This window comes from Rhamphochromis sp. 'chilingali' (genome assembly GCF_963969265.1).
Source record: "Rhamphochromis sp. 'chilingali' genome assembly, chromosome: 16".
Classification (NCBI taxonomy): Eukaryota; Metazoa; Chordata; class Actinopteri; order Cichliformes; family Cichlidae; genus Rhamphochromis; species Rhamphochromis sp. 'chilingali'.
Genome location: NC_137943.1, coordinates 6,516,506 through 6,542,361, shown reverse-complemented (window position 1 = coordinate 6,542,361; position 25,856 = coordinate 6,516,506). Strand labels below are relative to the sequence as shown.

The following is a 25,856-nucleotide window of genomic DNA, read 5'->3' as shown; positions in this document are numbered from 1 at the left end:
CATTCAATACAGCATAACAATTACTGCACTTTATTTTTTTTAAAAAGAAACATAAATCTCCTTTTAATAACAAAGCCTACTTGAAATGATGATGTGATGAAGAAAAAAACAAGCAAGAGCTAGAGCACTTCAATATGAAGTGGGGCATCAACAAGTCTCTGAAACAGTAAGCAACAAAAACAAGAAAACCGTTGTTTTAATTTAGTAAGAGCAGCTTGTGAAGAAGTAAGTTCTCATGCCAAAATAAAAATGCAGAGTAATCATAATCGTCATGTAAATCTTTTTGAAGAGAGTGGTATGGCTGAGTAAAAATGTGTATATTCATTTACCATTTCTTCTTGTAAAGTAATTAAAATTTATGAAAAATCAATGCTCAAAAACTCATAGAAACTCATCCCATCGCTTGTAAACCCAAAATATCACCACTTAAAATTTGCACTGCGTGCAAAGTGTGTTCTTAACCTACATATCATTGCTTCACAAATTCTTTGTATAATGCCTGCTGTTTGTTCAATAACTCTCACAAACACCCTAATTATTGAAACACTTATTAACAAGACTCCAGTGTCAAAAGTACAAATAATATGATACAATTTTACTTCTGTAAAATTCCTCCAGATCACCGAGGCTTAACTGCACAAAACCTCATATTTACACACCCTGAAAATCTGCAGTAAATTATATTCTGGAACATGCAAACTATATTTTGTCTACTGTGAATATATCACACAGCTTACTGCAGAATGTATCATATATACATGAATATAAACATAGAAAATACAATCACATATCTCCAGTAGGTCCAAACATAAAGCTATTTACAAGCTGCTTGCATTATAAGATAAGATAAGATAACCTTTATTAGTTTATTATGTGCCAAAAGTCTCTCCAGTTTTGTTTCCATCTATGGCTGTTGCTGGTACTGTCCCTCTGTGGCGGTATAGAAGTCATCCAGGACACTCTGTAGGTAGTCAAATGTAGGCCTGTCTTCAGGTCTGTTCTTCCAACAGGACATCATGATATCGTACAGCTCAGTGGGACAGTTGTCGGGCCGAGGCATCCTGTAGCCGCGCTGTATTGAGGACATCACCTCTCCTTTAGTCATGCCTGCAGACACCAAATTAGTGTAAATACTGCTGGAAAGGCTTCCAATGAGAACCTTTTTGTACTCGCCGTCACATTCTCAACCCGAAGTAGAACACAAAAGTCACCAGCAGAGGGCAGTCTTTCTCAGCATAGCGCCTTACTGCTCAGTGAGGCTGGGTCATAAAAGTTATGGTTACAGTTAGCTGTGTCAGGGGAGAGGTTTATGAAGTTCAGACCAGTATAATACAATAAAAATATCAACACAAACACTTCACTCAGTCATGTAGAGACCTGAGTCTCGACAAACATATACCAGAGTCTCAATAAACATTGGCTTGTGATGCCTATGTGTTTACAGGGTTCAAAAAAGGGACTAAATTTAAATGATTTCCTGAATACATTTTATAAGTGCACAATGATTTAAATTAGCTTTCTTTTTTTTTTCTGAGTTTGCATTATTTTTAGTTATTTAAAGTGCTTTTTTTTACAAGTAGTATCAGCTTTTAGTTTAGCTTCAGTCATCTGTAATAACCATAAATGAATAAATATTACTTGTAAAACATACCTAATACAAACGGTTCTCCATCTGAACTCTGTATTGTTAGAATTACCATCATATTATTGAACCCAATATTTTAATTTAATAGGTCAAGGCCCTTTAATCCATGACAATGCATTACATTTTATATAGTCATGATAAAAAGACATGGCAGGACATAATAAAAACTAACCTGGTTATCAGCAGGTCTTAAAGTTAGGTAAATTTAAGTGCAGAAGAACAGCAAAGCATGACACCATGTCATTATTTATTTACCAAAAACTAAAATGCACAAGCAGTTATCAACAGTGCTGCAGTTAATATTTACCTGGGTAAGGGATTTTCCCGTAGGTGATAATCTCATAGAGCAGGACTCCGAATGACCACATGTCAGATTTGATGGTGAAGGTGCCATAGTTAATAGCCTCTGGAGCAGTCCACTTGATGGGGAATTTGGCTCCTGTGGAATGCACACACAAACAGACACTGTGAAATTATAATTCTATTATTCCCTCACACAATCCCAAAGATCACCTGTTCTGTTTTTGTAAATGAGGTTTTAGATTCTATCTGTGTAGCTGGATTTATTTCAAAACGTCAATTGCAAATAGTTTCAGCATCCTGGGTCCAGACCAGTGATCACACGGGTTTCATAAGGTTTCATGAGTCACTTGAGAAATAGCATTCAGACACTTCCTCGTGCACTTTACTGCACAGTTACTTTAATTTGAAAAATATGAACTATGAATGATTTTTTTCCCCCACAATTAAAAAGGCCAAAACAGGTTTTTGAAAAATTCCCACCATATAAGTTAAAAGTTAAGTAATGAAAGCGGTCATCGATGACATGGTGATAGAGTGGTTAGCATTGTTGCCTGATTCTCCTTTCATAAAAAAAGAACTCCACGTCCTCAGTGTTTCATTGATTACATTGCACAGACTCTTTTGGTAAATCCTTTCTTCATTATATTAGAAGGGATTCACCCAATACAATGCACACGACAAGCATCTGCCATCTTTCCACAAAAATTCTACTCCATTTCACTCTTGTCTTGGCTATAGTGAAATGGTCACCACCGTGCTAAATGGCAAACTGACATCCAAGTCTCAGGTTTCTGAACTCTGCAGGATGTTTCTTCAGAATGTCTGTTGTTTACCACACTTTTTGTTTTTGCTGCCTAAACACTTCACTCTGTTTCAGCTGACGACAGAATCTTTATCTCATCCTTTTGTAATTCTTGAAATGCACTGTATGAAAAAAGGCAGGGTGTGGGCTGTCTTTAAGTCACTCTGGCTTCTGTCTAGCTGCTCTGCCATACGGTTCCGCTTATCAAAACGATTTCTAAAGCTCAGCTGCAGAAGCAGCCCAGTTCTCGGTCACCTCCCTGACCACGCCTAAGACTGAGACTTTATTGCTGAAGTACACAATTTGAGCATGAACCCTGTTCATTCCAAATGTTTGAAATCTCACAATCACTAAATGGTCAGTGTTTTGGAAATGGTGGTTAACCCCACACATCAGTCTCCTAGCTCGGTTCCGGTCCTCCGCTGTCCTCCAGTTTGTGGCATGTTACAGGTGTGAAATCAAAACCATACTGCGTAGGTATAAACTTTATGAAAAGACAATTCAGTTTTCCAAAATTTGACTGAAAATAGTTCTAAAACGATGTTTAATTTTTGACATTTTATTTATTTATTTTTTCTAATCGAATGATGGGGAAATGTTGGCTGTACCAAAAGGACTCCCTGCTTCATTTTAACCTTGTGAGAGTGTGAAAGGAGGTAGTGTAGTTTGGGGGCATCAGAGGTATTGGTCACTGTGGTGTGATTTCAGTGAGACAAAAGTGGAGCGACTGGTACATGAAACCAAAAGTGTCTGATTCAACATAAATTTTTGCGGGTGCTTCCACTTCTCAAAAGGGGCTTTTTGTTTCACTATGTCACAAGCATCAAGCCAGGGTAGTGTCTCATTTGTGCTGGGAAAGCCCCCTTCCACAGAAAAAGTGGAGACGTGTTCAAATTCTCATACACACGCACACACATACACATAGACACAAACATACACGCACATACACATATATGCGCAAACACACATACCCATACATACACACATACACACTTACCCTCTCTGGCAGAGTACTCGTTATCCTCAATGATTCTCGCCAAGCCAAAATCTGCTATTTTACAAAGCAGGCTCTCAGACACCAGGACATTAGCCGCCCTGAGGTCTCTGTGAATATAATTCTTCTTCTCAATGTAGGCCATGCCCTCTGCTATCTGTAACAGAGCAAGAGGAAGGTGTGTAGTCTTAAGCATAAGAGTGAAAGGGAAAACAATCAAAACCTACATAAAACAGAAGAAATGTGAAAGAAAAATAATCACCCCCGTTACAAGCAATTACAAGCAAATAATAACAATCTGTTATTAGATTATGTGGATGGATGGACACTGCCAGTGTGATGCTGGGACAGAACAACCTCATGTTTGAAAGTGAAAGTATGCAGGGTTCACAGTAGTGAGACAAGTGAGCAGCGAGGTCACAAAGAAGCATATTGGTGTAATCACCTGTGCAGAGAAATCAATGAGCTTGGGCAGCTGCAGTCTGCATCCTGTGTCGCTCTTTAAAAAGTCTAGCAGGCTCCCTAAAGACGAGACAGAACAGAAAACAGCGTCAGTGCTTTGCATGTCTGCATCTATGCCTATACTGGAGTGTCGACTCTGTGATTAGGCCACAAAATTTCATAATAACCAGTTTAGTTTTTCTAAAGACTTTTGGCATTTACCGTTTGCCATGAATTCAGTGATGATGTAGATGGGTTCTGTCTTGGTGACAACAGCGTAGAGCCGCACCAGCCTGTCGTGCTGCAGAGTCTTCATCATGTTGGCTTCATCCAAAAAAGCTTCAACCGTCATGGTTCCCGGCTTCAGCGTCTTCACTGCCACTTTGGTTGTGTTGTTGTAGTATGCTGAGTGGAGAACGTGAAGAGTAAGCATGGGGAAAGAAGAACTTTAAAGCATGATATGCTCTGCTACATGGCTTTGGACTGTTTTCAATGTTTCCCTGTGGAAACAAATACGTTTCCACAAAAATTTTTGAGGAAACTGAAACAACTACACCAAACAAATGCAAATTAAAGGAAAGAACGGGAAGGAAAACACTGTGTTTACTGTTTAACGTTCAGTGACAGGTGAGAAAAATATGCCATGTTGTCAAAAGCTGACCACTGATGCATGACTGGACACATTTGTTTGCATGTTACAGTGTTTGTAAAGGTGGATTTTTGTTTCCATTTTAAGCTGGTTTCAGTTATGATGCAATGCAGCATATCTGTAAATGAATATTCCACAAAACTGCATAAAGGAAACAAGAATCCACGGAACAAATGTTGGAATCTGCTGCTACTCATAACACTCAGTGTCATTACGAAGTCAGGCATGACACCCTTTCCATCCGTTAAACACCCTGTTATTGGTAATTCAGGTAGGTGTGAATATTATCTGTCACCCAGATTGAAAGTTGCATAACTTTTATTCAGATCCTGGCAGGTGCAGTAACATATCTGCTTTAGATAATGCAACTGCTGCGCAAATTCCATTGCATTCATTATTTATTCATGACTTGTTGGAAGAGCTATTCTAAAGATCCTTTGGGCCACCCTTGGGTCAGGTTGTGTTAGCTTTGTTCCCTTCGAGTTATAAGATCCTGACAAAAACCTCATTTTTGTGACTTTGGTTCAAGAACAAAGGAAAAGTTGTTGCCTTACATAATGATAATAATAATATGATTTATGGGTTGATTGAATGTCACATTGTAGCGTGGAAACTGCATACAGTACGTCAGTTTGAATGCAAAGATGTAAGGTGAGTTGTGGCCAGTTTGAACTTTTATTATAACTCCCTCTGTGTATAATTCACAGAGTTTTATTGTTTCAGAGTCAGTTATGGATGTACTGCCAACTGGTAAATTTAGTCAGCGGAGTTTCTGTAATGGTAGCACTTGCTTGTTTGTTTGTTTTTTACATAATTTTGTTGTACATGTACAATGACAATAAAGTGCTATTCTATTCTATTCTATTCTATTCTATTCTATTCTATTCTATTCTATTCTATTATCCCAGACCTCAGTGCAAACCACAGTGAATACACCTCTATAAATTCGTCACGTGTAGCTTTTTGAATCTAATTGTAAAGATGCTGTTAGTGATGTCAGACACAGTTGTCGTCGTTGAAGTTAAAATTATACCTCGAAGTATTGACGTAACTATCACATAATTTCCCACTAACAGAGACAGCACAAATGGCAACACACTTGTTCTCACATACTTCCCCTTATATTTAACGAAGTGAAAAAGCAGTTGTGTAAGTCAGAAGCCACAAAAAACAAAAAATCTTTGAAAAAAGCACTTAAAAGCCGTAAAACAAAGTCAGCTTCGGTTTGTTCATGAAACTGTGCAATAAAACCTTCTCTGCGGTAGCGCTTTTTACAAATGATACGCATCTATTTGTTTGTGATCATTCCTCTGAAACCTCACACGCAAATCACCCCGCGGACTCAAACATTTCCTCCACAGACGACAGCACTCATCGACACATCAATGAGATGGTCTGAGCAGAGGCAGACATGCAGGCAGTCGAGGTTTGGGGTTTTTTTTGCAACAGAGCACGGTCCTGTACCTCATGGACAACAAAAGTAGGAAGTCATTTTTGTTTTAATTAGAGGGAAATGGAACTTCCTTGTAACGCTCACTTCCCTGCGTCTGTGTTTACTGTAAATGATAGAAGGGAATTAGAAATCTTGTTCCTTCATAAAGGAGCTCATAAAAAGATATGCTCCCTTGTTACTTATCTGCTGTCTCCCAGTCTTTGATTTTCTCTTGTCAAGTGCCAAATCCATGTTAGCTGCCACTTACAGGCCGGCTGCCTTCTCGGAAATAACGCTGGGAATGTCATAGAATTCATGAGGTAATAATTAAAAGTGATAAAAGGCCACGTGCCCTACCTCTTGTGCTCTTTGTGAAACAATACTCTCGTGTATCTTAAAGGGACCTCGTTGTGGTCTTTATTTGAAGGGCTAGAGTGGTAAAAATCATTGTGCGTTCCCTTTCTTTGGCAATTTCTTCCCTTGTCAACTCTTGGACATAAAAGTCATTTCTACTCACCCATCCAGACTTCTCCAAACTGGCCTGCTCCAAGTTTCTTCACCATCTTAATAGAGTCTTTGGATATCTCCCAGGCATCCTTATCCCAAGGTTTCTGAGCTTTGGGTTTTGCACAAGGACGCTCAAGTTTACGGCACAGGCCATCCGGTTTGTCTGGAAGGCACACACACAGACAGTGCTCAGTCTTCCTAATCAATAACATAGCATGTGTAATCTTTTTGTAATGAGAAGATCAACATTGTTCTCTGATCAGCAAGTGTAGAGCAAAAGCTGGAAACCAACTAGCTTTGCTTTGCACAAACATAGGAAGCAGGTGGAGGGAGCAAAGCTGGCTCTTTTTTGTCACTTGTTTCACATTATTAGGCAAAAAGGAAGCACCCAGAGAAATCATACAGTCATTTACATACAAAGCATAATTCTACATAAGGCCACAGCTTGTATGTTTCTAAAACTTGTTTATGTGGACAAACAGAATATATGAGATTTATTAGAAGAGGTATGAGCAGCACGCTACCCCGTGAAAAGGTTGTTAAGGAAGTTACTGTAAAAGTGGCTACAGTGTTGCTGTTTTTCCTCTACAGTATTCAGTATTTTAATAATAGATTATTTTTTATTTACAGTTTTTTTTTTACATTTATAGCATTATTAGGTTGCTTAATTTACATTATTATTACTTTATTTTTATTTGCAGTAATAAATAGTCAGTACTGTAAATGGATTTGCAGTAGAAATTAATCTTTTATTTTCCCATATAAAATAATATTTCACAGATACAACGTTTTAGTGTGAAAACAGACTTTTGGCTGCACTGTACTCACTGTGATAGTGTTTAATCATGCTGCTAATATCCCGAAAGGAGATTTTAGGAGAGATGTAGCAGCCGCCATTATCCAGCATCCTGATCTTGTAATGTTTCACTGAGTCTGTTCCCTGGGCGTCCACATCTCTGATGGACAACGAGTAACTCCCTGTGGAAAAATCATGAAGAAAAAAAAAAGAGTGACTGGTGATTCATGATCATTCAAATCAAGCACACACAATGTCACAACTCCACGTGTCCAAAGTGGAGAATGCTGCTGAATGTATGTCGGTATCTCAGAGCTACCATGGTAGCCATACCTTTTGATGTTTCACTTTCTCTGATTAGATAAGCGCCTGGCTTGTTCGCCGGTGCCAGCAGCTGCCTCTCTGCATCCTTCCTTGTGATGTCCTTGAAAAACCAACTGCACGGAACAAAAAACATAATAAATATTTGGTAACATACATAATGTTGATGCTGAATGCAAAAATGAATAATGTAATCTGAATAACATGAAGTAATATTAGGAAACAAGTACATACTCCTCTGTCTCCATGGTGTCAGCTTGAGCCACATAGTTGGACGGGATGAATCCCTCTTTGTCGTTTACCAGAGACTTCGCTTTCCACCACTCACCATGTCTGTCAGTTCATAAATATACATATACATTTTAGAACAATCATTTGCATTGACAGAGATGTTCTGAAAAGGTCTTGAAAGATGATTTTTTAAAATTAAATTCCATCGTTTAACTTAGTGTAATTCCTATATTCAGAGAAATATTATTTCTGAACTGAAATGCTATTTTGTCTCATGGGCAAGTAATTTAGCCTAAAATACATTCACACATTGCAGAAATCTTTTATAAAACGTATATGATATTTTTATAACAAAAATTTTGCATTAACTGTTTAGTTTACAGTCATTTTCATACATCCTCAGCCTCATTTTCAGAGGCTCAAAAGTTACTGGACATCACAGAGGAAGAAGACATAATATCTGAAATTGATTTACCAAGTTAAACTTTTATATTTTGTCACTGTAATTTCAACTATGAAGCCAAAAGAGATGTCTTTGCAAGTGAAGGAGACCATCATTAGTCTGAAAAAACATAATAAGCCTATCCGAGAGATGGCACAAAACTTTAGCAATGGCTAAATCCTAAATTAAGCGCATGCTGAAAAGATTGTTCCCATGGTTGAGAAAAATAGCTTCACAACCAAGTCAAGAAGAACACGCAGTGAGGATATTTGTATAACTGCCATAGTCTGCAATTGAGAAATGGCTTTCTAAATGAAAATATAGAGGGTTCAGAACACTCAGGGAGTGTCACTGGTGGGATAGATTAAGCTTGCCACAAAAGCTAAACAAAATTTGGACAGATGAAACAAAATATAGAGAAGGAAGGAACCAGGCCATGATTAAAAAGAATAAAAAGAAATTTGGGGATTTTTTGCTTTGAATTTTTTGAGTTGTGAAGTGAAGAGAGAAGCCGTCTGACTGACTGGGGGAGAGGACAGGGAGACAGGGGGCCTGAAAGCTGAAGGCTTTTAAATATTCTAAGAACCACAATAAAGTGCTTTACTGGGATGATGTGGTACGACGAGGTCTTTAACATAAGACAGGACCTGATCGTCCAGCACTTTCAATGTGAGGAGAAGAATTTTAGATCGGCATTAAACAGAGAGCCAATGAAGAGAAGCCAATATGGGAGAAATACGCTCTCACTTTCTAGCCCCTGATTAAAAATCCAGACTACAAAGAATTTTTATTCAAATAGTAAAAAATAATCTTTATATGTAAAAGGGTGTCAGTTTGTCTATCTAAAACTGGGGGGCTATATATAACAGTGGAAGTGATTCTTGCCATTTGTAGAAATGATGACACATTTTCTGAGAATGAATCAGTGTACCATAAATACCAGACACTCACTCTTCTAGAATTTTCATCTTTTCTCCCTTCTTGAATCCTAAGTCATCGGGATGTACAGCTTCATATGGGAAAAGGGCAACCACTATTTTACCCACCCCCTTTTGTTCTGAAATAGGAAAGAGAAAATTGTCATCATTTAACACATGCAAATAGGCTCAAAGGTTGTTCTATTTTTAAACTATGTAAAGACACGGGGGACAACATGTACAGAAACGTCAGACAGAAGCAATTATAGGGCATGCACCTAGCTTATCAGTTTACTCAACCTACTTATAAGTAGCTGTAGTCTCAATCAGTAATGACTAATGATAATTTTATGTTTAAATTGCAACTTCGTTGGATGTACTTAAACGCCTTTGTGTACATTGCTAAGATAAAAGAGTTTTAATATAATGCGGAAAATTACATGGTCAAATGTAGTGACTAGCCTTCCTATAAGGATCTCTTTTCTAAATAAAAACTATCATAACTAAGATTACTTTCTATTTTAACCTATACTCATATATTTGACTGGTTTATTTATTCTAAAGTTTAGCTTTAGAATAATTTTCTTAGTGAATTTGCTAAATTAGTAAATAAACCTTGAATCAGTCAAAATTTGCCGGTGAAATCTCAAAATGAGTCAAAGTTAAAAAACTAACAAAAGAAGATGAAGATTTTGTCTTTCATGACTATGAGGACTTCTGGGGCCTAACTGTTTCACTATACATACTTTGAGGTGAGTGAATTCCCTATTACCTTAGAAGCTACCACATACAGGTGTTACCAGAAGTACGGTATAGTAGTACGAAACAATGAGCAGACAGCAGATAAATAAACAAAAAACAAGGAAGAAAGGGTCGTACCCTCCATTTTTTGGAACACCTGACCCGGTAACAGTGAGTTATTCTGCAAAAGGAAACAATATTAAAGTTACACAGTGTCATTCTATCATCATTACTTCCATTATTTTAAGGCAGACATTATTTACATAGAGATTTTTGCACAGACTTTTGTCATTTCCTTGTAATAGATGTCATCTTTTGCAAATGGGAAATTCTATTAGGCAGGAAACATTGAGCAACTTTTTTCAAAAACAAAAAGAAAGGTCATATCTTTGATGCAATATGTAAAGAAAACTGAATCATTCTGTTCTTCATACAATACAATAATGACGAAAAAACCAAATGACGATTATAAGTCAATTTTTGATTGAATGAAAACAATAGCATGCTTTCCATTTATGATTTGACTTTTTGTTATCTAACGATTTTGTTGCTGTTAACACTCAACCACACTTGAGATTTGAGTGTAAGGTCCACCCAAGTCTTACTACTTACCGTGTTGACTTTTGGATTAAAGGTGGGGTCTCTAACATAGCGTGACTGTTCAGAATGGACAGCATGTTGGCCCATTTTTTGGTCCACACCTCCGCTCAGACCTTGATTTAGCGTGGATTTCATGCAGCCCATTCTGTCTGCACGAGGAAGTGAGAAAAAGAAAGATTGAAAAAAGCTGTTACAAATATACCATTTACACCTGCTGAAAAAACACAATGCGTATAAAGTGTGGCAGCAGACACCTGTGACTCTTCAGTTCTTACATGTGAAAATAAAGATCCAAACTGGTGTCATGTTTCCAGTGTTATTTATAAGTTCAACATAAAGGGGAAGATAACAAGAAGTGAGAATAATAAGTTGTTTCACAAAAACAAACTGCTGCACATGTGCAAATGTAACTGTAATAACTCCACGGCAGACCTGTCCTCGGTTCCATGCTTTTCAGCATCTTTATTATCACCGTTGCTGTCCTTGCACGTGGCTGCAGCTTTGCAGTTCGCAGTCAAACACACTAACACCAACCACATCAGGACCTATAAGTGAATGTGGCGTGATTGCTCATGCTGTCCAGCTGCCTCCCTCGCAGCCGCACCACACCACTGACTGTACTGACTTTTATACTGCACTCTGATTTACATCTTATGGGAATGTCACAGGAAAGGTGCAGCACCACTTAGCACCAGATATATAAAAATAATGATGTCGACCTCTAACTGGATTGTTAACATAATAGGGGTGCAAAGGCATTGCTGAGTAATACTCTTTCAATCATACATCAAAAGGTGTAAACAAAAAACCCAACTTTTATCATATTTATATGGGGAAGTATGTCCAGTACGATGGGTGTTTTTTTCCACCATTTTGCTCAAAACACAGACTGTTCTGTCTACAATGCGTTTTAATTTCTTGCTCTGTTTTTAGGGATGTTTCAGTGACCAAGTAAGCTGCTGCTGTCTTTGCCACTTTCAGGAAAAGAGCTTTCAGTAAAAACGAGAAGCAGAACAGGGAGGATTTGATGATGCAGTGTAGCCAAAATAGACTTGAATGAGACATTCTGCTACTTCTGCCTCTATATCCATAGCATTAGCGTCTTACAAGACCTGATGAGGTTTTACATGCACAGGTTGTGGACTGAGCACACGCTTTGTATCATTTATATCAGACCTGGGTGGGTTTAAAATACATATAAGTCCAAAATGCATATCTTCATTTGTGAGCTTTGAATGCCACCTTCAAGCTTCTGGCAGAGCCATTATTCACCATTAAAGCTTATGCTAAGCTAGACTAATGACTTGCTGGATTCAGCTATATATTTAACAAGATTACAACTGGTAACAGTCTTTTAATCTAACTTTCAGCAACACCATGGTAACCAATGTTTCCAGTAGTCTAAATGTCATTAGCCATGGCACTTCTTACACAAACTCTAATATTTCAGGTGAAAAATTCTACGTTTGTTGAGTTGAGTAACTTTGAGTTACTGCTGTAACTCAACGAAAATTCAATAAAAATGTGAATGTCTCAAAGTAGTTCTTTAGAAAAAGATATGTCACAATGTCACTGCTGCTTCCCTGTATTCTGACATGGCTGCAATTTATCCAATGGTGGTTTCTGTTCAGGGAAATCAAACATGTATTGCTGCAGTTTGCTGCATTGTTTTTTCTTCTTTTGACTTTTGTGTGGGTAGCTAACCAGCATGAAGCCCACCGCCACCAATGTGCACTTGCTTTCTACATGTGCACATACTGACCACATGCCCACAAAGATGACAAAGTCGCAAAGAAAAAACAACATCTTTTTAACTGGTGATGTTGGTTTTTATGAGAGAGAGGTGTTATAAGTTTTAAAATGTATAAAAGTCAAAAACATTAAAAGTATGTATCTCCTATATTGTAGTTTTAAGGACAAACAAAGTGATATTTGTACCTTGAGTTTAACAATTAAAATATTTTACAAAGGTAATGTGTGAACATAAAAAGGATTTTTATATATGAGTAACTGTCTAAATTAAAACTAAACTTCCTATGAGCGTGAGAAACACCACCTTTAAAACCATTTATACTTAGATTGTCAAGCAATATGGCTTAAAAGCACAAACATATAAAGCACTAAAATTAAACCAGGTCAAATCAACTTTGAGTGCTTCCCTACAGGGAAAAAAAGGGGAAAAAAAGAACAAAACATGTTGCTGTAGAGCAGAAGTGCACGTTGGTTTTTAACATCTGTTATTCAAAGTACAACGGAAAAATAAATAAATAAAAAGCTTCTGTCCTTCTCCAGGAAACTAAAGTGCACAGCTGAACTGCAGAGAAAAGGGGAACATGTTCAACTAGTCCTGTAGGTCAGCAAATAGCCTTTTAAAATTTTTAAAAAGCTAGAACAGAAGTTCTAAGGAGATGAGATATTCTTTGATGAATTGTGTTAGGGAAGTCAGAAAATAAAACAGGACAAAACAAGAAAGAAAACCCCCACAAAAAATGAATTAGCGTGGGTTGTTTTGTTTTTTTTTTGTTTGTTTGTTTTTTGTTTTTTTAGTGCTAGCTAACATGCTCTTCATACTGGCGCTAACATGTTGATTTTGCTAATGCTAATGTACGTATGCTAATTGGAGAAAGCACTGCTTAGGCTGGCAGAAATATTATTAGGTTATTATATTGAGGCATATTAGGTTTTCGACCAAGCCAAACAGCTTAAATGAAATTTTGACTTGATAACATTATTATCAGTAATAGTAAGGTAGTATATTTTAGGGAAGAAAATATGACAAATCCCAACAATAGGGTTCATCTGGAAATATTTGATCTGATACCAAAGTTTTTCTTTACCAACACCAAAACCTTGCATTCTGCATGCTAAAAGCATTTACTTCTGTTGCTTCTAGGCTGCCGGTGATAGCAAAGCACAGCTATCCTACCATATAACGTTAAAAATAGTTAATATCTTATATTCATGTGGAAAGACTGAGTGCTGAATAAAGTTGCTGGACCTAGCTGGCCTGAATTGAGTTGTTTGAGTAGGGGGGACACACCATTAACCTAATGCAAATACAAAGCAAGCACACCTGAAAACCAGCCTACAACACATTTGTGAACTGAGATGGCAGGGAGTAAATGTAAAGAAAATGGTAAAACCATATTTTTCTTGGTAGAAAAAGGTCAGTGAATGCATTAGCCAGCGGTTTGGCAGGTTTGCACAGGCTTGTTTTGCACTTTGTTGGTTCAGTGCCTCTGTTATATTTTTAACTTGTCAGCAAACAGCCGGAAACTAGGGGTCTGAAAGGCTTAAGGGCACACACGCATGATATATTGGACTATGACACACACACACACAGACACACACTTCCTCCTTTTGCAATAGACTGAGGAAAAGTCTGGATACGTCAATAAATGCAGTGAATTTTAATGTTTAATCCGTCGCTATACCATACATGAAACCATAGGAATAAAACTTTTATAATAGAAAATAAAGCACTGATTTTAAACATGTTGCACTGTAGAGAATTTTCCTTAAACTAATTATACTTAATGTGAGTTATGATTGTGCTTAATGAATAAAGCGTCCACAAAAACACAGAACAAAAAAAAATCAATTTAATAAAACTTCTTACATTTACTTTTTTCCTACTAATAAAAAAAAGTTACATACACTTTTACCTCTCCTAATGCGTCTGTGTAAACCAAGCATGCGTCTGCCTGATGTCACTTGGACATTACAGCTTACCTGTCTCAGTCTGTATCCTTGGTTAAGAAAACGGTTAATCCAAAATGTAGAGCCGTTTCACTCCTCAGCTACGTCCTCTCTGTGCTTGACATGGAAGTGGGTGACACATGCAGTGCGTTGGTGTTGAGGTGGTTTGACAAGTGGGTCAGCTGGCCGACCTGGACTGTTATACCAATGAGTGAATGAGGAACTGGTTGGGGATTTTTCTTTCTTAGTGAAACTTCCTGGTACAATTGTCTAATGATTATTTGCATAATCAGCACTGCACACACACACACACACACACACACACACACACACACACACACACACACACACACACACACAGAGTGAAAGAGACTGAAAGACACAGCAGACAGATGGCCTTTCAGCGCTACACGTATGGAAATACTATACGTTTAACCTGAAGTGGGGGAGAATTTTCCAGTGTGTCATAGAATCCCTTTAATTTAATCTAATCCTGTTAAAAAATATTTTTAAAAATTCCTCTCATGTCCTTTTTAGAAAAAACAATAATTAAATAAGTCATTCTATACACATATATATATACATTAGTTGTTCACAGTTGAAGTCTAATGCACGTTTCATAAATTCTCCCACAGTGCTACCTGCTGGTCAAACCGCAGGCGTACAGCAGCACAGAAGACTTGCATTTTCCCTCTTGTCCAGTTTATTTCACTTTGTTTGACACGGAGAGTAGAAAATACGGTTATGCACATTCAGACAAACATCTACAAATTTCACAGAATCATGCACCTGCCAAAATCCAACATGCTGAACAGCTGCATTTACACAGTCTAATTTGAAACCAGAGTGAGCCCCGAAACAGTTACATGGCAGTTTACAATCTAAACACCTGATTGAGTGAGGATTACAAAATAAACATTTATAGCTACATTATCTTCAGTATGATTGACTTACTGTCAAGCTGGAGGATTACAGGAAGGTTATAGTTCGCAAAAATGGTGAAGAAAATGACAACACAGAGTTTTGTGCATGCGTGGTGGTCTGTACAGATGATAACATCAGCTAGCTATTACACACAGTAGCAGGAACATAGCTCAGGCTCAGTGTCAGAAAACAAACAAACAAACAATGTTATAAATCCTGGAAGCTCCGCGGTGTATTGCATATCTACATTTAAGGAACAGTTTGACATTTTGGGCAATGCACTTTCTTAGTGAACTGATGACAGATGACAAGATCAATCTCTTAACAATGTAGCTGGAGCCTGCAGATAATTAGCTTAGCTGTCAAGTATAAAGAGTGTTTATTATGCTAATTTGCAGCTCACTGGTACACTAGAGTAGTGTTGCAAGATTTATGATTTTTAGAATCCTTAATTATCTCATAGAGTTGGTTACGCACTCCCTGGAGGTCACGTCACCTCTCATCCCCCTGCACGCTAAAAAGTGATGGTAATGTGGGGCCAGTGTATTATAATGTGAAGCCAACAGCTCTGATCCAAGCAACATTATGTGACAAAACAGCTCATCAATGCCATATATGATATTACATTATACTATTTTAACATGATTCAAATGCAACAGGTTTTTATCAGTGACCTGTGTGCATATCTGACAGTTAGCAAAATGTAAGATTTGGGTGAATTTTTTTTATGCTAATCTTTTAATTGTAACCTGTAAGGACGTTTCTGTTATCTAATTCATTTGTTTACTTCATATTAGTCAATATGTCCATCTGCAGGCCACCTCAGCGCTAACCATAGACCAGACAACATCACCCATATGTGTCTGAATTCCTACTTTAAGCATTTCTGTCATCACTGTCTTGGTCTTTTGAAACTGGAGGTTAAGAGAGAGGATTGGATGTCAGTGTGAAAGCAAACACTCAGTGGTTAACGAGTTATTAGTCAATGAGTAGATCCTAATAATCCTTCCGAGACTTAAAATGACCATAATTTACAAAACTGACTCAGTGTTTTATCTGGTATGACCTGATATGAGGGGCTGAGCCCATAAACACAGCAGGAAAGTTTTTAGAGGCCATGTCTGGGGGTCATTTTCCACTAAAGACCTCAATAGGACTAGAAATCGTCTTGGAACAGGGGTATGTCATAACTTCGTGTCGGTGTTGTTCCTGCATCATCTGGGATCAACATTGCAACTGACCAGTCATGTTCTTGTGATGTCATAGCTTTACAATGTCAAGAAAAAAACAACTTTTGGATCAAATGGTAAAAATTTCAAGTGCTTTACTTATTATTTAATACCATATATTAAATAATATATATATAATATATTAAATAATTATAATAATAACTGTATTATCAAGTTAGGTTTGCTGTTAGCCAAATGACTCGTGGTTTACTAGTGACAGTTTTTAACAGCATTCACTAGCTTCTTAGCAAGTGCTAACTGAATGCTCAGTTGCTATGTTAATCCTGGACCAACAATATTATTATGATGTACATAAAACACAGCACAGAGACATCAGATTGAGATCTTGCAACCACGTCTATTGCCCCCTGGTGGCTATTAAGACAAACTCTAGCTACATGCATTATATAGCACATAGACATTTTATCATTTCATTAGCAAGAAAGTGAAGAAATGCATTTACAAAAATGTCAAACCATTCCTCAAAGGTCGTGATAATGAAATTGTTAAAAAAAACCAAAAAACCCTTTTGTAAGTATAAACATTTTTTTTTTAAACATGTATATCATCAATCTTTAATCACTGAGCGACTGACATTTAAACTGACTGAAAGTGCAATATTAAGTAATATTGGTGTCAACAGACCACAAGGCTACTGCTCTGTTGCATCCTGCTGCTTTCTACAGTACAGAACAGTGAACACACTCTTCAGCATATAAACAAGAAGTCAAACCGCAGCATTGTCCTCTCAGGTTTACTTCAGCCCAATCCATTTTCCTCTGCAATATTATCAACTTAGCGTTAGCATAAAGCCATTAACTGGCAGTACAATCTATCAGCACCACTACTTCTACAGACATGCTACTCCCACTGTGAGCCATTACTTCAGCACATTACTTCAGCACATGGTCTTACAAATTGCTTCAACTACTATAAAACTCACAAAGGAGCCACGTCTATTTTCTTCCTGTATTTCAGTCCCCCAACCTATATTGTTTAGTAACTAAGACTGAAAATAAAATTAGCTTTACAAGAGCTACAAATTGGCCTCTCTGCTTACCCCCGATTCTGAAAAGCACCCTGCAATCAATCTGTTATTCTAGTGCACAGCAGAGCCACACTGGGTGTTCACATTACAGCACTTCTCGAGTTGAATTTGGAAGACTGTGCCCTGCTTGAAGGCATATCAGCAGTGACGGTACTACCCTCCAGCCACCAGCCCACTTTGGACAAACAGGTTCATCATGGTGGGAGCCTCACTCCATCCTGCAAATCTCTGTCTGCGGGCTGGAGTGTGCTGCAGGTTAGCTGTTCCTCTGCTCCGCCTCCCTCTGAGCCGAAGAGGAGGAGCTCTGGCTGTCCTCAGTGTCGTCTCCATCTACAAAAAAAAGAAAAAAAAAAAAAGAAAGCAGGTTAGAACACCACATTAAAAACTTTCTGGATGCTATCAGCTGTGTAATTATTGCTTTAAAAAAAAAAAAGAAAAAAAAAAAAAGAGTAAAATACACCATAACATCCACTGTTTGCAATAACTTATCTCTTCTGCTAGATGTGTTCTTCAACTGGAACAACCACTTCATTTGTCCTCGCCCTCTTTATATAACCAAAAGATAATTACTTCTCCTGGTGGTAGGAAGTATAGCAGGGCTCATTTCTACCTTTGTTTGGGTTAGTTAAAGTACAAAAATAATGATTTTAAAGTTTTTAGTGTAGGTCGGTGCAAGGAGCACCCTCCAGAGCTGAAAAATGAAGCCAACAAGGGAGTGGCAAAAACTGCAGTTCCTCCAGGTGGCACTAGATGAGGTTGACTCTAAAAGTGAGTACACTCAAAGATGGCTTTGATCTCCATGTGTAGTTTTCCCATATTTTATAACTCATCCACCTGCATAACTGAGGCAGCTGCAGCTGATCGCTGCCTGCTAGGACACGTCCACTGCTCTGAGTCCTTAGACTGGACCTCCTCACTGTGTGTGTTGTTGTATCCTTTTGGAGCATTTATCTGATCACTATTATGGTTTGCTATTTGGTACAGACCACCTCAGAAGTTTGGCTCTCATTTTCACAGTGAAGACTAAGCATTACCTTTTCAGATCCTCTGGACTTCCTCGGGATGGTGCATGGCTTTAGATGTGTTAAGGCAGCATTACTTTTCAGCTTTCCGTTGAAATTGAAAGGTGTTAAATTTGTTATAGTTTGTATAAGTTCTTAAGATGTTCTGTAACTTCTATTTTCCTTACTTTTTTTAACCATGTCCTCATATGTATGTTCTCCTTGTATATATAGATATATGCCTATTTATCTATTGCCTATTTAAAAACTTTTTTGGATACAGAGACTAAAGTGAACCAGAGTCAAATTCCTTGTTTATGTGCACAAACTAGGCCAAATAAAAATTATTCTGATAACCATCTTAAACTCCTGCGTAGATGGTAGATGGCTTCTCCTCCCTGAACCTGATTCTGCCAGGTCTCTTCCTGTTTAAAAGAACTTCTTTCTTCTCACTGTCGCCAAGTGTTTGCTCACAGAGGATTGTTTGATTACAGTAGTAGTACAGTAGCATCTTTACCTTGTTGTAAATTGGCCCTATATAAATAAAACAGAGTGGAATTTATATACAGGATTTTGTGCGACCAGACAGTTAAATTCTGATTCCGATCCCAGGGGTGGTACACCCCAAACAAATCAGTGTAGCGTATTACCTCCTCCTCCTGCGTTGATGTGCAGCTGGGACAGAGACAGGGTGAGGGGCATCTCTCTTCCCTCAGGGTCGGTGGGACTCTGCAGGATGTCATGCAGGGCGTTCCTCCGGCCCGTCCTGCCAGAAGCGATGAAGTCTGCGTATGTGGCCTCAACATCAGACATCGCTCACGCATTGTTCACACAGCAACACCTACAAGAAGAGCAGCTGTACATTTACTCTCAGTGGTTCACCTACACACACCACAGTGTGTACTTTTGCAACTCATTGTGTAATGCAGGGTTGCTTGAAAGGTCTTGTGATATTATGATAGTGCTACTTTACAAACGACACGAAAAGAGGCAATAAGGATACCATGTGTTGTTTTAATAAGTCAATTCCACCATTAAATATCTGTACCTGCGCAGGGAGGCACGTGTGTCAGTGTTCTCTGTCTTAAGCCTGAACAATCTTGTGTCATTCATTTGCACAGCTATTCGGTCCTTTGGTAATCCGGCCATAAAGCAGGCCTTCAAGTCCTCAAGTCAAGAACCAGGTGAAGTCCGTCTACCACAAAAACACGTGACAGGATTTCGTTCCGTTTAAGTCCGGTTCTCAGTATTTCCTTACCTTCAGTGATGACGTATCTGTTGGAAGAACTCGGCGCTACATTGTGTAGGGAGGGAGGGACTTCACTCAAAGCAGCACAACGGGCCCGACATCATATCAAACGACCAAACAGAACAAACAACACAAAACCAAAGGAATAAACTACAAGTATATGTGGCCAAAAAACCACCGAAGCCAAGCAACGAGACTTCGGTACCAACACAGTGAGATTACGCTACATAGCGCGATGTGCCCGGGCTTGAAATCACCGAATATCAATCACACCAGCAGGACGGTTTGAAAAGTCCTTAATCTATTCTCCATGGCCGCCGCATCTTCCTCCTTCGCGACCAATGAGCAGACGGCAATCCGTATCTGATCGCTCATTGGACAGCGGGCACAAAAGGATGAGAGGAGAGAGCTCTGAGCAGCACCGATGCTTATGATGTGTTTCACGTCACCTCGTAAAAATGACAACCAAAACACTAAACTCAAATATATCCATTATTTAACATAGAAAATAAATACACTATAATGTAGGTTCATTCGAAATTTATTCAGTGTTAGTTCTTTATAAAATTTTTTATTGTTATTTAAATTATTATTTTATTTTTTATTCTTAATAAAAAAAAAAAGAAGAATAACATTTATGAAATGACTTTCGTTTATCATGCAACATTGAATGCCTCAAGCTTTTTGTTGTGAAAGGCTTTTACATATCCGAGATAAAAATGACAATATTTTCTGAGACTTTATGGACAAAAAAAAAGAAGATTAATTGATTCATGGAAATAATTAATTACTTATTGAAAAAAAAAGTTAGCTGCAGTCCAATTTTTTGTTTTTTATTAAGGTAAATGGCCTATATTATTTATCAAATATTTCCAGACATAAAGCACTCTTTTTTTTTCATTTTAAACAGTGAAGACTAGAAAGAAAATATACTGAAAATATACACTCACTTGCCACTTTATTAGTTACACCTGTCCAACTTCTTGTTAATGTAAATATCTATCGCATGTAGACATGTGAACGTGGACAAGAAAACCTGCTGAATTTCAATCTGAGCATCAAAATGGGGAAGAAAGCTGATTTAAATGACACGTGTTGTGGGTTTAATCTAGTTTGCAATCCCTGTCCTCAAAACACATACAGACAAAACTAAATAAGATCTACAATCTGCAAAATAAATACTGCATAGGGCAGCACAGGGGACAAACAGTATAGTGAAGTAGCATAAAACAAGATACAGAGATTATTCATGACTGCATGACAGATTCCTCTTTCAAGAAGTTTAATTTTAAAAAAGGATCCCAGTCAGGGTCCTGTATCAGGCCAATTCCCTAAATAGAAAATGCTATCTGTCCAAATGAGGATTTGTATAATGCAATCTTGCAGTTTCCATTAGGTGCTCCATTCGTTACTGAATCCAAAGCTTTTAAGGGGAACCACAAGATCACTGAGCGCCTTAGGGGCCAGATTATGTAAGACTTTAGAAATTAGTTTAAGATTTTAGGATCGTGTAGTGTAATAAAATGATCAAAACTGATGTTTTTTGTTGTTTTTTAAAAAAATATATATATATATATTTTTTTAAAATGATAGATACATATTTTACCTGTGAAACATGTTCCCTGGATTTCTTGTCACTGACTCATTAGTTAGTCTTAATGCCGTGTGAGTCATAGAACTTTAGGAAAACACATTTAGAGAAATAAGATGCAACAAATGGTATGGCAACAGCACCGCCTACAACTGCAAAGCTCTCCAGCGAGTAGTGCGGTGCTCTGAACGGATAATTGGAGGTGAGCTTCCCTCCCTCCAAGACATCTACAGGAAGCGGTGCCTGAGGAAAGCGGGGAGGATCATCAAGGACTCCAGTCACCCCAGCCATAAACTGTTCAGACTACTTCCATCAGGAAGGAGGTTCTGCAGCATCCGGTCCCGTACCAGCAGACTGAGAGACAGCTTCTTCCACCAGGCCATCAGACTGCTGAACACTTCATAGACACCTCAGCTTCACTACTGGAACTTTAACATTATGCACTCCAGACTGTACAGTAATGCCACTGTTTTGCACATGTCTCACTCTGTATATTTTATTTTATTTATTTTATATATTTTATTTATTGTTTACTCTATTTAATTTGTAAAATATGTGTACACACACACACACACACACACACACACACACACACACACACACACACACACACACACGTAGAAAAATATTTGGTATACACATCCAGAAATGCATATACTATTATATATTGTACATATATTTATTAGTTTCAGATGTAGCCATTCTTGTATTTTGCTTGTTTACATTATTGTATTTTGCACAACTCTGTTGCTTGTGAAGCTCGCACACAAGAATTTCACTCACATGTGCTGTACCAATGTACCTGCACATGTGATGTGACAATAAAGGTGATTTGATTTGATTTTGAAGATGCTTCAGTGCAGGCTATATTTCTCCATTTTTAAATGAATCATTTCAAAAGGAGGTTTGCTAGTGTGCGACTACTGATGCATGTGCACTGGGCAGGTGCTGCCACACTAAGATGAAAAACAAGTCCATATGAAATCCAAACAATGGAGTTTGGATTCAGTAGATCTCAGTGCAGAGAACATGATGGGAAGCAAGCTTAATGTCATTAGATGTAACTTTACTTTTGTAATTCCTGTTGAAAGGTGCTCTTTAAACATGACAAGGCCAGGAGATAATCGTTGGAAATGCTTGGTTCAAACCACAGGATGGCGCTGTTGTCAGAGAGAATAAGAAGCGATGCCTTACAATCAGCCAAATGTGCATCAGGTATTCCTTTGATACTGTGTCAGTGGGGAGTAAAGAGTCCTTCATTATGAAACAGATAAAGAATTCTTAAAATTCTATAGTAATTTCAGCAGTGAGTAACAGGCTGTGTGGAAATACAGACCATATAGCATACAACATGTAACCAGTGACGTGGAGCATTCATTGCCTTTGGGGGAGCAAATACATTTAATGCCACATCAGCTTTTATCTATAATTTGGCAATAAATAAATACAAATTAAAAATCATACAAATGCATCAGGTGCGATGTTTGTTCTGGCACTCAGACACCAATGTCAGTAGTCCTCTTTTTCTTCTGTGTGATGGCAAAGAGAGGCTCAGCTCACTTATTCACTGACAGTCTGCACTGCTGCGCTTTACCTTTCTTCAGGGGCTTCCAGCTCAAGGAACAATTCTCAGAGGAGCATGTTAAAAATTCTCTCTGTTAATGTGTAGTGCCAAGCTGAACTCATACCACATCAACTACAAGGGTTTTCATGTGGACTCTTAATGTTGGACCTACAGGGAATTTCAAATAGACACGGCAAATGCACATTTTGTATATACAGTGAAAAGCGACTGCACATAATAAAAAACAATTACAAGTTACATTCCTGAGTATGTTTACAAATTCTCAAAAGAAAGGGGAGGTTTAAAAATCTCAAGCATTATGTGACTTTATTTGAAAGAATGGTACAGCTGTTTGCCTAGCAAAGGTTTTACTGAAGGGTGTGAACATAAGCACCATGTAAGAATGTAGGGCTCTCTTCTCTGGTCTAGCATCTTTAACAATCCCTCATCTGAACTAAGCAACTGTATTGTATGTTTGACTAGATTTGGATGAGATGTGACAGTGTCCTCCTCCTAAAAGAGTCTTGTGGCACGGCTTTAATAATCTTAAGAATACTTAAAGTACATCGCTACATATCTGTGGGAAAGTATTTGTCACCTTCTTGATTTCTTAGTTTCTTGCATATTTTTCACACATGTATGTTTCAGATCATCAAACAAAGTTTAATATTAGACCAATATAAACTGAGTAAATACAAAAGTTTTTAAATTAATATTTCTATTACTACGGGGAAGAAAGCCAAACCTACCTTAGCCTATGTGAAAAAGTATCACTAAACCCACCCTCAGTCTTTCATGTCACTGTGGAGGAATTTTGGCCCACCACACTGGAGTGTTTTCAAGAATGAACGACCTGTCCTCCTAAGACCCGAACTCTTCCATGGCATGCATTTTTAATTTCCCTTTGATATTTGGGCATATTGGGACCCGATGATTGTAAAAACAAAGAATTTCCAGATTTTTTACCTGATTTTTTTTCTGACAAAAATTAGATCCACATATGAGGATATTTATTTAAAATTTCGATAGAAAAGTGGCAGTATAATGTCCTCGTAAGTGGATATCAGGCCCTTGTAAAATTGAGTATTTTGGTCTAGACATCCGAAAATGTGATGTCCACATATGTGGACACCAGGTCCTAGGAGGTTAAAGTCATGTCAAAGCATCTCAACTGGACTTAAGTCTGGACTTTGACTAGGCCGTTCCAAAACCTTTTTGTTTTTTCAAGCCATTCCATGGACTTTTGGGTGTGTTTCAGATCATTGTCCTGCTACATAATCCATGTGTGCTTGAGCTTCAGGGCATGAACTGATGACCAGACATTCTCCTTCAGAGTTTTCTGGTAGACAGCAAAATTCATGTTTCCATCAGTTACAGAGAGTCGCCCAGGCCCTGAAACAACAAAGCAGCCCCAGACCGTCACACGGCCACCACTGTGTTTTACTGCTGGTATGATGTTCTTTTTATGGAATTCTGTGTTAGTTTTATACCACATGTAACAAAACCCATCTAAAGGTTCATTACATCTCTGTGGTAGTTGATTTTTGTTGTAAGTAATCTGCATGGATACTGCTCTACTACTACTAGAGTCAAAACCTTGCAAAAACAAGCATACCCGACAACTGCAATGCCAAATCTGTACGGGTTACCTGAAACAAAGAGTGACGTCTGGTCCCTGTGCTTGCTGTCTTGCACATCTCAACAACTGTGTATGATTTGTGTTAGTTTGGAGTGGATCAATAAAACCTGCATTATCTTCTTGCTGTATCTTTAATAAGATAGCAGTTCAGCCTCTCCTGATGCGACCTTCTTCCACGAGCTTCTTTCTTTTCTTTTCTTTTTACATTGAGGTTAACCTTCCTTACAAGCTGCTTCCGCAAAAAAGGACACAATTCAGACCTCAGTGAAAGCAGTGGCATGTTTTATTCACTACAGAAGACGAGGTTGGCGATGATCTGAGTAGACCTGCGAACCTGCACAGGAATTTATCAGAGGAGGAGCAGCTCTGCTGATAAAAAATAATCTAAACATTCATCTCTCCAGTTTTGTCTATTACATTTTAATTGCAACCAGGAGCTCTACTGTTTTATGGTATCTCAGTTTTCTGTGAATTTTTAATGACACAGATGGAACAGGTTAAAAAAGATAATAGATCCAAGTAAAAGACATTATTTTTGCAGATGAATATTGTATTTATATGTTTGTTTGGGTTTTTTAAAAATATTTCTTCACACTACAATGAATTGGAAGAATACATATTTATATATGGAAAGATGTAGTGCAGTTATAAGTGTGCTGCTGTTTGGTGTTGCTGCAAGGGAGGAGATTAAAGGTGTCTGATATAAGTGTTTATTTAAAATCAGATATTTTGATAAAGGCATTAAGTTACTCTCCTTTTATCTTTGTGACAGATGGCTGAATCTCCCTGAGCCTGGCTCTGACAGTGGGTTCTTCCTTTTAAAAGGGATTTTTTCCTTCCCGCTTTCGCCAAATCCTGCTCATAAGGGATCGTCTGATTGGGTTTTCAGGCACTAGGCTATATAAATAAAACTGAATTAAATTAAAACCTGTTTGAAAAATAAAATCATCAAATTGTATTAGAATCAAATACAGTGCACTAGTTTGCTTAGAAATTAAAGGTGCATTCTGTAATTCAATCCAAGACATGTTATCTAACCGAAAACTGTCAAATGGACTGACAGGCTATTAAATCATCATTTATTATTATCA

The 25,856-nt window shown here is 37.9% G+C and overlaps 2 protein-coding genes across 2 annotated transcripts; both read right to left on the bottom strand.

Annotated features, from left to right (window-relative positions):
• Window positions 1-4: 4 nt before the first annotated feature.
• On the bottom strand, window positions 5-14,745 carry lyn (LYN proto-oncogene, Src family tyrosine kinase). The gene is made up of 13 exons (XM_080861131.1): window positions 14,554-14,745; window positions 10,834-10,970; window positions 10,360-10,402; window positions 9,515-9,620; window positions 8,125-8,223; window positions 7,903-8,006; window positions 7,602-7,751; window positions 6,784-6,936; window positions 4,408-4,590; window positions 4,190-4,266; window positions 3,748-3,901; window positions 1,953-2,084; window positions 5-1,107 (listed from the first exon to the last, which is right to left on the bottom strand). Exons 2-13 carry the CDS (start codon window positions 10,963-10,965, stop codon window positions 905-907), a joined length of 1,536 nt encoding a protein of 511 aa, XP_080717257.1. The 5' UTR covers window positions 10,966-10,970; window positions 14,554-14,745; the 3' UTR covers window positions 5-904.
• Window positions 14,746-15,213: 468 nt separating this feature from the next.
• Window positions 15,214-20,286, bottom strand: LOC308383249 (cAMP-dependent protein kinase inhibitor alpha-like). Its single transcript, XM_080861107.1, has 3 exons — window positions 19,981-20,286; window positions 19,373-19,563; window positions 15,214-18,051 (listed from the first exon to the last, which is right to left on the bottom strand). The coding sequence occupies exons 2-3, from the start codon at window positions 19,533-19,535 to the stop codon at window positions 17,978-17,980; spliced, it is 237 nt and encodes a 78-aa protein (XP_080717233.1). The 5' UTR covers window positions 19,536-19,563; window positions 19,981-20,286; the 3' UTR covers window positions 15,214-17,977.
• Between the last annotated feature and the right edge of the window lie 5,570 nt (window positions 20,287-25,856).

Coding starts and splice junctions, on each gene's coding strand:
- LOC308383249 (XM_080861107.1), bottom strand. CDS start 19,535: ATGTCTGATGTTGAGGCCACATACGCAGACTTCATCGCTTCTGGCAGG. Junction 18,052..19,372: donor CATCAACGCAGGAGGAGGAG/GTAATACGCTAC, acceptor TTTTTTTTGTAG/ATGGAGACGACACTGAGGAC.
- lyn (XM_080861131.1), bottom strand. CDS start 10,965: ATGGGCTGCATGAAATCCACGCTAAATCAAGGTCTGAGCGGAGGTGTG. Junction 10,403..10,833: donor TTAATCCAAAAGTCAACACG/GTAAGTAGTAAG, acceptor TTCCTTTTGCAG/AATAACTCACTGTTACCGGG. Junction 8,224..9,514: donor AAGATGAAAATTCTAGAAGA/GTGAGTGTCTGG, acceptor ATGAACTGACAG/ACATGGTGAGTGGTGGAAAG.